Genomic DNA, 12,554 nt, shown 5'->3' with positions numbered 1-12,554 from the left:
GGCATTAGGAGAAAGGAAAAATTAGTAAGGAAAGATGGCAGAGAAAGAGCTCAACTACAACTATGCTGTAAGTCCCTACGTAAGAAATGTTAACTAAAGTAGTGGCAAAGGAAAGCAAATGGGGAAAAAAATAGAAAAAATCTCATCTGACACTTAGTGGATGTGGAGAGTCAAAGAGAATATAGCCAAACAATAATTCCGCAGATTAGTTTTTGTAACTTTTCAATCATCTCCTACCCATTTATTTTCTCCTTTACTAGAATGTTAGCTCCATGAAATATATAGCTATTTTATTTTGTTCACCAACATCCCTAGCACTTTGAGAGTACCTGGTACAAAGAAGGCCTTATCCAATTATAGTCTAGTTGAACATTCATTTTAAAAATTTAAGTCTGATTGTGTTATTTCTCTGTTCTACTCTCTGGTGGGTCTCCATATCATTCAAGTTAAAAGAGAATGCATTCATGCAGTGCTTCTTTTATAAAGGAAGAGAGGCCTTTTCATTTCTTTTCTTAAAAGAAGAAAAAAATCAGCTAAACTCAATATGGTACTTAAATACAGGGTCTTGTTAAGTTGCTCGGGCTGACCTGAATCTTGCGATCCTCCTGCCTCAGGCTTCTGAGCTGCTAGGATTACAGGAGTATAGTAATTACATTTGATGCATTCATTTCTGTACCCAGCATTCCCTAATCTTTTAATTGAAGCTGTATTTTCATTTCAGTAAAATAGTATATATTCATAAAATACTCCTATACTTCATGTTAGTTAGGTAAAGTCTACTCAGTATCCATTTACACTGTTATCATTCTGCCAACCTCTCCTTACAGTACTGTACTCTTCAAAACAGGAAACTGCTAAGTATACTACAATACTATGTATGTTGGTATGAGAGATTTGTGGAGAGGGTTATAAGAAATGTTAATACAATTTGGTACTACACATTTATAGCAATAATAAACTTTAAACTTCTTTTAAGAAGTACAGAGTAAAATACACTTTGTATAGACCTTGATACTATTTAGTTTTTAAAAAAAAAAAACAAAACCCAAACTCCGCAGTTACTGACTAACTGCAGTGCTAAGGATCAAACCCAGGGCTTCACACATGCTAGGCAAATGCTCTACAACTGACCTATATCCCTAGCCCTGCAGTTAATAAAAATACCAGTAGAAAACACCATGAAGAGTAAACACAGCTATTAGTATAAAAACTAACAATCCCATTCAGTCCTCAGAACAACTTTGTAAAATGTTATTTTTCTCACTTTACAGTTGAGAAAATCAAGACTTAGCAAGAAAAAGTAATTTCCCCCAAGGTCACAGAACCAGAAATATTTCACACTGACGTCCATTTGATTCTACAGATTAAGCTTTTAATTATTAACACATTATTACCTTTTAGTTAACGAATGCTTTTTGAGAATATCATCTTTTCAGAAAAAAGCAAAAGCTTGAAGCTATGATAAATGTTAATATTTAGGCATAGAAATGTAAGGATTAGTGCCCGGCATTTCAAGTAACAGGATAATTTGTGATAAAATTTCACTGTGTGGGTGGGTGCGGTGGTACATGCCTGTAATAGCAGCAGATCAGGAGGCTGAGTCAGGAGGATCTCAAGTTCAAAGCCAGCTTCAGCAGCTTAGTGAGGCCCTAAGCAACTTAGTAAGACCCTGTCCCTGTCTCAAAATTAAAAAAAAAAAAAGGGCTAAGGATGTGGCTCAGTGGTTAAGGGCCCCTGGGTTCAATCCCCAGTACAAAAGAAAAGAACCACCGTATGGAATATTTAAAATAAGAAAGATATAAAACACCAATATAGTATAGTAGAAGAAGCAAATCAAACCTCTTAAGAATTAGATTCTGGGCATAAAATGTGTCACTTATTAAAATGTTTTATGATTTGGGGATTATAATTTCCTTCTTTAAGCCTCAATTTTTCCAAATCCAAATAGGGTGATTTGATTAATTATATGAGGGTCATTTTACAAATAAAATCATAATTTATCCAAACTACAAAAGAATAAGCAGGATAAAAAGAAAATATACTGATCATACTTGGTATTTATGTTATTATTTCATGTACAAAAATAACCATATAGTTTTAGAGATAAACAGGAAAATATAAATTAGACAACCATTATAGAAAAACCAATCATGTTTAGTTTGCATTCCTTTAATGAAATTTACAATTATCCAATTTATAAAGTTTACATTTTTTAAATGGATAGTGAATTTTATTTGCAAAAACAAAGCAAAAATACCTGTTTAGATGTGTTATTACATATCTGAATACATCATAGTTTACAGGATGAAATTTCTTAACAATTTCTTTCAAGGCATGAAGACGTTCTGCTTTTTCTGGGATTTCTGTAAGGGTAGTAAAAATTTTGTGTGAAACCCACATACTTAAAAAAACAATTAAGAATGTGTTTGAAACATATTAGGATAGGTAAACAACAACAAAAAGTAATTAAGAATCTGCTAAATTATCTAAATTAAGAAATTAATTTGACTGACATTATCTATACTGCAATAGACTTCTTATAAGTAAAGCTATTCATCAAAGATCAAAGTGACTCAGCACTGATAATATTGGAAATGGTATATTAGCAATTTACCCAGGCAATTTATATAATTAGATACTGATTTAAAATTTACTTATTCCTTATAAATCTCTGGCCTCTTAAAATTAATGCTACAGATAGTAAGTAAATATTTCAGGCTTTGTGGGTACAACTACTCAAAGTTGCAGGAGAAGCACAAAAGCAGTAATAAATGATATAACAAATGAATGTTGGCTATCTTCCAATAAACTTTTGAAATTTGAATTATGCATAACTTTAACATGTAATGAGATTTTCTCTTTCTTTTGTTGTAATATTCTGAAAATGGCCCCTGGGTCATAGTTGTCTATACACACTTACTCATAATCTACTTATTAAAAATTGTCATTTATAGGCAGTATAAGCATTTTAAGATAATTACTCTTCAAAAAATATGTAAATTATAAAATAGGGTAACTGAAATGTGGTCCTGTGAAAACTGAGAGATAAAGAGATTGCTTTCGTTTTCTTCTTTCATTTTGGAGGCCATTGTGCATGCTATATCATAATAACTAACAAATACTAACAAATTCTCATGTGTCACATTTTACCTCTGATCCAGCTCTTGAAAATGTCCTTAAGTAGAAAAGTTATGGTCAAGAAATAAGATTTAAGCTATCAGCTGAACCCCTTTCTTAGTTTACAAGCTACACATGTGCATGTATAGGGCAACTATATTTTTTTGAGAATATACCAAAGTGGTTTTTAATTCCTTAAAAAAAGTTTTAATATAATCAAAACTATAATGAAGTAGTAAAAGAACTTGAAAACTACTAATAAAAAGAAAATGTTAAAAAGAAATATAAAGACAAATTTAGTTGTTAATGTAAATCAAGCAGGTTACTTGATGCCCAAAATGATGCCTTATTTTCCAGATAAGCGAGTATCTGCTTACTGGAAACATCTGAATGATTTATATCAAAGTAGGAATTAAGTATCTCATGTTTCTGCCTTACCTTTTCCAAAAACTTAATATTTGAAGCCAAAGTTAATTTCCTTCATTTAAAAAAATGTTTAAATATGTGCAGACTCTACACAGGTTAAGATTTTACTGAAGTACATTACATATCCATTCATTTGAAGTATTTAATATTGTTATAGTGCTTCTGGAGTTTGAATTAAAAATATAAACCACAATAGCATTTAAGTCATCTGGGAGGCTAACTAAAACTGAATATTCTTGGGGGCCACCCCTAGGGATCCTGATTTTATTTCAGTTTAGAGGAAAACATCTTTAAGAAACAGAGTTCTAGTAAGATGAACTTTTATAGCTATATATTTGAGTGTATGACTTGATTTTTTAATATTTAGCAATCAATACCTGAAAACTGACATCAGCAACTTTCTCCCAAAAGGGTGCGTGTGTGTGTGTGTGTGTGTGTGTGTGTGTGTAGGTAGAAATTTATACTTACTTGCTGCTTCCAATAGCTCTGGATGAAGAGAATATGGAATTAAAGGATCTGGAAGATCTGCAAAAAAAGCTTTAAGAGCTCCAGCTACAGCATTTACTGTTACTTCCATTGAGACTAGATTGATATTATGATCTATAAAACAAAAATTAAAATTTTAACTGATTATAGAAGAATAAGCTAAAAAGATACTTTGAGATCAGAAGATATTAAAACTTCTTATTAGCCACTTTTCTTTAGAGACTGAAAAACTGTATAGATAAGGGAAAAGAGAACCAAGCAAGAAGCTCTTTCTGTTAACAATAAAAAATGCTGTTAGGTTTATTATATTGAAGAACTTTACTAATTCTTAGAGGAATTATGTAAATAAATTATAACTTGAATTTTTTAACTTGTTTTGAAAGGTTAATTATGTAACAAGTTTTTAAAATGAGAAAATATAGAACAGCAAAAAAGAAAATAATTACCCCCATCACCTAGAAACAATAATTGCTTATGCTTTTAGCCATGTTCCCTTTCAGCCCTTTTCTGCTCATTAAGAACAAACAAACAACAGCCTAAACATCTGTCCATTTTATATTTGATTTCATTTTTAAAACATTACTAAAGGTTATTAAAATTTCATGCAACTTTTTAAAACATTTTGTTTTCTCTGGGTAACATTTAATTGTCATATAATTTCAAATCTGCACAAGTTTTCAGAATAGTTCTAAGATATCAAACATATCCTTAACCCAGAATCTCTTAACTTAGAATCTCCAACTGTTAACATTTTGCTCTACATAAACAAGTTTAATGTCTACAAGATGCTCTGTTTCATGTATAAAAACTTACTTCCTTAGTCTACATTCATTGGGTAATAATAGCTACCCAATGAACACACAGAAAATTCTTCACACGCATTATTTTCATGCTCACTCTTGACACCTAAACTAGAGATGAGGAAACCGAAATTTAGAAAGATTAACTTTAATAGAGCACAAAGATAGTAAGTGGTAAGACTAGAAAACAAAACCATGAAATTAAATCTAAGAGCCTTGGTATTAACTACTAGCCTGCCTTCATTATTAGAAATGAAATTTTACCAATTTGATATTATAAAGTCTAAACAGGTTCTCCATAATATTTTTTAATGGAATAATATATATAATAATCTTTGGCAAATCATGTATTTTTTGTACACATACATGCCACTCAACAACTGATATCTTGCAATTTTAACAACCAATTATTTTACATGGCTATTAAGTATTCTACACTTACAGAGACACCAGTGGTTCCCCCGTTCCTTTTTTTTTTTTTTTTTTTTTAAAAAAACTACCAGGGATTGAACCTAGTGCCTCACACATACTAGACCAAATGCTCTGAGCTATATTCCAACCTATAGTTGCCCAGGCTGGCCTCAAACTGGCTATTCTTCTGATTAAACACTGGGGATTATAGACATGTACCACCACTCCTTGTACCCTACCATTTTTCTTTTTAATTACAAAAAATGCTGCAACAAATGCCCTGGTATGTTTGTGCAAAAGCTTCTGTAACATCAGCTGCTAAATGTAGAATTTCTCTAGTAAAGCTACCTGCTTTTTAATAGATATTCACAATTTTCCCTTAAAAGGCACCCACAATCAACAGTGCACTTGATACTTGATTGCCCACACTATATCAAATAGTCTTCCACTCTGATAATATAAACTTTCAATAATTTTTTTCTTTTATCATTGATAGAAGCTAAGCATATATTCAAGTATTTACTGGTGACTTTCTTCTGATATAAATTGCTTCACCTAGCATTGGTATTACAATACCATCATTAAGATTATACTTTGTCTTCAGGTTTTACATTTTTTATTTTGCTTGTGGTGCTGGGGATTAAAGAGTGGTTCTCTACCATTAAGAAGCATCCCTATTCATTCATTATTTTGAGACAGGGTCTCCTTAAGTTGCCAAGGTTGGTCTCCAACTTGCAGTCCTCCTGCCTCAGCAGACCCTGAGGAGTTGGAATTATACAGGCATTTTCCATTGTGACCAACTTTATGTTTTATCTATATTCTCATACAGAGCTTTTATATTTTAAGTAGTTCAGTCTATATTACTTTGGTTCATTCTTTCTAGTTTTTACATGAAGTTTAGGAACTTTCCTAATCCAATACTATTAAAAATATTCACTCATGGTCCCCCTAGTACTTTTGGCTTTCATTTAAATCTTTCAATATATACAAAATTTACTTATGAAGATGAAGGTTATTTAGCTTTATTTTTATTCTTAATGGTAAATATCAAGGACACCCCCCTCCAACAACATTTACATTGGATTATCTCTGATATAAAGATGCTAATCTATCATAAGTCAACTTATTGCTTTTCCAATTCTGGTGATGGATTTATAAAGTTCGGTCATACACTCTTATTTGTGATAGCTTACTGAATTAAAAATATAAAATATGGAAAGAATATGAAATATTGAAAGAAACTGAGAGTAGCTTTGTCACAAAATATCTAATCTTGCCCCCCAAAATTTATTTTGAACTATTCTCTGTAGTCTTAGAATATGACATAGTCTCGCATTATTACCAGAACAAAACCTATAAATTCTACTTCTTTATTCCATTGGTCCTATAACAGACTATTTCAATACTGAGGGCCTTCTTTTTCAGTACCTCCTTTCTTATAGCTCTTTATATATACATAAATACTGTATTTTCTTGATCTACTGTTATTGTTTTCAATCTTTCTTCTCCTTCAAATGTATTTTAAAAGTTTATTTTTTTATCTCCAACTGCCTGATTCCCTACTAGTCAGTACCTTAATAACAAAAGGTTCTAAAATAATAATTTTCTTGCTAGTGTAAAAAACAGACTTTTGCCTGCTCTCCTGTACCTTTACTATAGCATCTATTCTATTTAATACTTCTAATCCCGCTTTGAAACTCCCTCCTCTAAATATTCATTTCCTTAAGAAGTTTTCAAATAAAAAATCTTCCCACCATGAAACTCCAATAAGGAAAACAATAAACAATAATTTTATTGTACACAATTATCTTCCTACCTTGATCAAACTGCTTTTGAATGTTGTCTTGATCAGTTTTGTTACCACTAACACGGTACAGTCCTTCAGTACATAACCCTAAAAGAATAAAGAAATATACATGTTTTCAGAAACACATAAGAATATACTTAATCTTATGAACTTAGTGACTTACCAAAACATGATGATAAAATATTTTTAAGAATAAAATATTTTGGGCTGGGGCTCAGCAGTTGCACAGCATGTGTGAGGCATTGCATTTGATTCTCAGCACCACATGTAAACAAATGTCCATTGACAACTAATAAAAAAAAAAACTTCAAAAAAAATAGAATAATTTGAGCATTTTAAGTTTTTTTTTTTTTTTGAGAGAGAGAGAAAGAGAGAGAATTTTTTAATACCTATTTTTTAGTTTTTCGACAGACACAACATTTTTGTTTGTATGTGGTGCTGAGGATTGAACCCGGGCCGCACGCATGCCAGGTGAGTGTGCTACCACTTGAGCCACATCCCCACCGCATTTTAAGTTTTTAATGAACTGATTTCTATTTTAAATCATTCAGTACGTCCATTTCTGAACAAAATCAGTAGACAAAAAACTTTTCTCTATTCTTCCCAGTAATTGCAGCTTAAAACCCTGAACACAGTATGTTTAAAAAAAAGGATTCTTGCTGGGTGCAGAGGCACACACATAATCCAAACAACTCGGTGGCTGAGGTAGAAGGATCGTAAATTCAAAGCCAGCCTCAGAAACTTAGAAAGGCCCTAAGCAACTTAGAGACCCGGTCTCAAATTTTAAAAAAAGACTGGAGATAAAGTTCAGTGATAAAGTTCCTCTGGGTTCAATCCTCAGTACCCAAAACAAACAAACAAAAAATAACCCTCTTATAGTGGAGCAAAGGTGGAGTGACTTATGATCACAGAACTTTAACAGCGACATTACAGGAAGTTTCTACATTTTCTTTTCTTTTGGCAGGGTGGCCAAAGGGGCACTCAATCACTGAGCCACATCCCCAGCCCTTTTTTATATTTTATTTAGAGACAGGGTCTCACTGAGTTGCTTAGCACCTCACTTTTTCTGAGGCTGGTTTGGAACTCATGATCCTTCTGCCTCAGCCTCCTGAGCTGCTGAGATTACATATGTGTGCCACTGCACCTGGATGCATTTTCTTTATGCCTCTTATATGCCTTGGACAGGGCAACAGAGAGGCCAATAGCCCCAAAACACCAATGAGTACCAACAACAAACATCCTATCCCAAACTAAACAACAATAATAGAACAAAAAGCCACCAACAAGAAAAGCTTGTTCTCTTTTTAGATCTGGAAAGGTACAGGATAGCAAGACAAATATATTTTTGACATTAATGGTTCCATACTCAAGCCAAACAGCATGAAATGATTCTCTTTACCCTTGTCAATCAGTGGGGAGGCCTACTGGGAAGACTACAGACTTTCACCCTTGATAATTCATAACAAGGAGTTCTTTATCTTCCCTCAGTGTCAGTAGAGGATGAATGGAGAGCCTAAACTTCTACTAATACCCAGAGGTCATAGATACCCTATCTTCGCAAATGTGGTACTAATCAACGGATGCAAAGTGGGGACTTGGAAATTTTCAACAACACCTGGCAGGGAGGCCTCCTCTCCTGCTGGTTCTGCTAAAACACAAGATTTAAATAAGATCCAAAGTCCCACAATATCCAAAATGGCCAGAATATAATAATAATAATACAAAAATTACTTATCATACCCAAACCCAAGAAAAATTTCTATTATTCTACTATTATCTGACATGGATTTTAGGGTAAGCATTATAAAAATACTTGAATGAGGAATTATGAACACACTGGAAACATGAAAAAAAAAGTTTCAGTAACGAAACAGAAAATACAAAGAAGAACTAAATGGCAAGTTTAGAACAAAGATATTAACAGAAAAAAAAACTCACTGAATGGGCTTAATAGCAGGAGAGAGATGACAATGAAAAGAATAAATGAATTCGAAGATTAATCAGTACAAATTACCAATCTAAGTAACAGGAAGAAATAAGACTAAGAAAAATGAAAAGACTTCAGGAATGGGGAGAACAACAAATAATTTAGCATTTGTCAATGGCCAAAAGTGCGAATATAAAAGGGAAAGTGAGAATTAAAATGTACTTTGCAAATACATATACATTACTATGGTTTTGCTCAAGGCTATCCAGGAAAAAAAAAAACTTACACATTGGAATAAAGGGCCTGAAGCCTTAAACTTAACTGTCAACATATGTGTATACAGAAGAGAAGCAATGGAACAAAATAAAAATATATGGGAACTTCTTGTGTTAGCATTACAACTTTTCTATGAGCACAAAATTAGAGGAAGTAAGTTACAAAAAAATGTTACTCGGCTTTATACTTAGTTCTTATGTGAGAACTGCTAGAAATCTAAACAATTTTATTAGTTTCAAACTGGGCAGTTCATTGATTCATTTATAAAAGAAATAAAAATTGGGCTGGTGATATGGCTCAGTTGGTAAAGTCCTTGCCTTGCATGCACAAGGCCCTAGGTTCAATCCCCAGCACCACCCCCGCAAAAAAAGAAATAAAAATATGCTTATTTTTAACATACTTTGTTAATTATAGATAGAATAATGGTCAGTTTTGTGTCATCTTTTCTAGGCATAATATGCAGTTAGTCGATGAAACATTAATTAGATTTGGATATGAAGGTCTTTTATTGTGATCAACATTAAAAATCAGTTGAGATCATCACCAATAATATGGGTAAGACTGATTTAATCAATTAAAAAGCATTAAAAACAGAACTAAGGTTTCCTTGAGGAAGAACTTCAGCTGTGGATAAGAGTATTAGTTCTTGCTTAAGAGTTTCCAGCCTGCATTTCCTGACCACTCATCTTCTGATTTTGGACTTAGCTAACCAGCATTGCATAATCACTTAAGCCAATTTCTTGTAAAAGTGTCTCATGTTATCTCCTACTGATTATATCTCTAATAATTAAAAGAAAAAGAACAAGAAAAAAATGGCTAATATTTTTATATCTTTCTGTTTCAGGTATTCTAATACCATACAGGAAATATTTTCTTTTAAGAGCATATAATTTCCCCAATGCCTATTGACTTAATGCCTAGCTCTTTTAAGGTCTAGTTCCAACACATTGTTTTCCTTCTACTCTTTCATTTACATAACCTAAGTGCTACCCCCAAACAACCTATAACTTTATTCTCTAGATAAAAATGTCTTGCCTTTGTGAAAAAATTCTTTTATGAAGTTAATTCTTACTATTCCAAGTCTTCAGAACCCAGTTAACACATCCACCTCACTGACATGTTTCCTAATGCCAACTAGAAGCTATTTTTTCTTCCTTACATTCTGATAGCACTTTATTTATAACCCTTTACTACTTAGTACTTTCTGGATTGTATTATAATAGAACATTCTTCTACTCAGCAGTAAAGTATTAAAAGGAACAGCAGTGTCCTTTTCAGAGTCCTCTGGTTCATTCACAGAGCAGTGGTTTTCAGCTGGGTGACATCATACCTCAGGAAATACTTGGCGATGCCTAGAGATATTTTTGGTTGTCAAAACTGGAGGAGGGAGATACTATCATCTAGTAGGTAGAGGCCAGGGATGTTGCTAAACATCCCAGAAGGCACAAGACAAGCTCAAATGACACAGAATTAAATGGCCCCAAATACCAATAATGTCAACTTGAAGATTTTCTTACATAGTGATAAATAATTAGCAGTATTTGTTAAATAAATAGTATAAGGTATTTAATCTCCATGTTAAACTCTTGCTTTCTACACACTTATAAAACTAAGTGGTTTGAAAAAACAAAAAAATACCAAATTATTTAGATATGAACTACTCAAGTTTTACTTGGACTTAAATCACCCAAAGTTTCTATCCTGGACAGCTAATCAATAAGGGGATCAACAATCTATCCCAATATACCAAAATTAAACATAAAAAATTTGAAAATTTATATTACCTTTAACCAAATATCACTGTAAAAATTCATTTGAAAAGGTCATTAACTAAGCTCATAAGTACTCTACAGTATTAGAGATAACTGAAGATTTAAAATAGTTCAAGATGTGTCAATAATTCATATAGTAGACTAATATGTTCTTGGGGGGGGGGGTAGCACCATCAGAAGTGGTAAAGGAAATTCCTAAGCCCAGTCCTTTCACAAAAATGATTTGTGAGTGGCCAAAAGATTCATAATTATCTTTTGCAGAACTCTAGAATTTAGTTAAAATAACCCAACAATCAGAGGAAGTCTTGGTGAAGAATGAAGTTTTAAAATTACTCATTTATCATCTTCCATACCCCAGAATAGTAACAACTATGAGTAGAGTGTAGGCTGTTAAGTGCCAGAGGGAGCAATAAGGATGTTATTCAGAAAGAACCTTGGTTGTGAATTTTAACATGTCTGGTGGCCTCAAGAGTAAAAGGACTTGCCTTTGTTTCAACCACAAGACTTAGAAAGTATTTTCATTTTTTTGGCTCCAGGCATTTAAAGAAACTACCAAAACATTAAACTAATGGAACACAGACTTCAGTGGCAACAAATAACAAAGAATTCAGACTTTACAACAGGAATTTTGAGAAGCTGCTGAACAAGCAAACAACCAACAAACAGCAAATAAATAAATAAATAAATAAAAATAAAACAGTGAAGGGGAAAATCTGATTTCCAGAGTTGCCATATTATAAGGTTCAAAACAACTTATTTTTACCAAAAATTAGGAGGCATGCAAAGTATTGTCCATTGCAAGGAAAAAGAAGAAATTAATAAAATGTCCATTTGGAAGCACAACCATTACACTTACTGGACAAAGAATTTAAATTAATTGTTTTTACAAATTATTAAAAAAAATTAAAAGTCTCCAAAAAGAAATTCTGGAGCTAAAAAGTACAATAAATGAAATGAAAAAGTCACTACAGAGATTCAACAGCATATTTGAGCAGGCAGAAGAAAGAATTAAAGATTGGTTAATTGTGAGATAATACATCTAAGAAGCAAAAAGAGAAAAGAATGAAGATACGGGAGAGAAAAGACTGTCATACAAGCATTCTTGAGTAACATTACGAGTCTATTTCTGGAAACAATAGTGGTCAGAAGGCAATGGAAGGATATATTTAAGGTGCTAAAACAAAAAATACCTATCAAAATTTCTCCTACTACTTGGAAAAACTTCAAAAATGATAGAGAAATTAAAACATTTTCAGAGAAAAAAAACTGAAAGTTCATCACTAGTGGAAAGGAATGCCCTAAACTGAAATGGAGTAGCAGTAATTTCAATCTCATACCAAAAATAAATAAATAAATAAATAAACTAACGAGGTAAAGACAGATAAACACACAAGCCAGTAATATTATTTTATTTTTGATTTATAACTCTCTCTTTGTTGTGATATGATTTGAATGACAAATGTAAAAAATGACAATTACAAATGTGTGTTAACAAGTACACAACGTATAAAGATATAACTTGTGAAAATAAC

General features: G+C 32.3%; 1 protein-coding gene across 3 annotated transcripts in view; it reads right to left on the bottom strand.

Annotated features, from left to right (window-relative positions):
- Positions 1-12,554, bottom strand: part of Arhgap5 (Rho GTPase activating protein 5) — a 74,768-nt gene that overhangs the window by 5,078 nt on the left and 57,136 nt on the right. For all 3 annotated transcript variants that reach the window (XM_027929611.2, XM_071607826.1, XM_071607827.1), the window contains exons 4-6: positions 7,057-7,134; positions 4,012-4,143; positions 2,258-2,363 (exon numbers count right to left, since the gene is read on the bottom strand). In XM_027929611.2, the coding sequence (XP_027785412.1) occupies positions 2,258-2,363; positions 4,012-4,143; positions 7,057-7,134 (316 nt within the window). The remainder of the gene's footprint in view (positions 1-2,257; positions 2,364-4,011; positions 4,144-7,056; positions 7,135-12,554) is intronic.

The sequence above is a fragment of the Marmota flaviventris genome, chromosome 2 (assembly GCF_047511675.1).
Source record: "Marmota flaviventris isolate mMarFla1 chromosome 2, mMarFla1.hap1, whole genome shotgun sequence".
Taxonomy (NCBI): Eukaryota; Metazoa; Chordata; class Mammalia; order Rodentia; family Sciuridae; genus Marmota; species Marmota flaviventris.
This window is presented reverse-complemented; position numbering and strand designations above follow the sequence as displayed.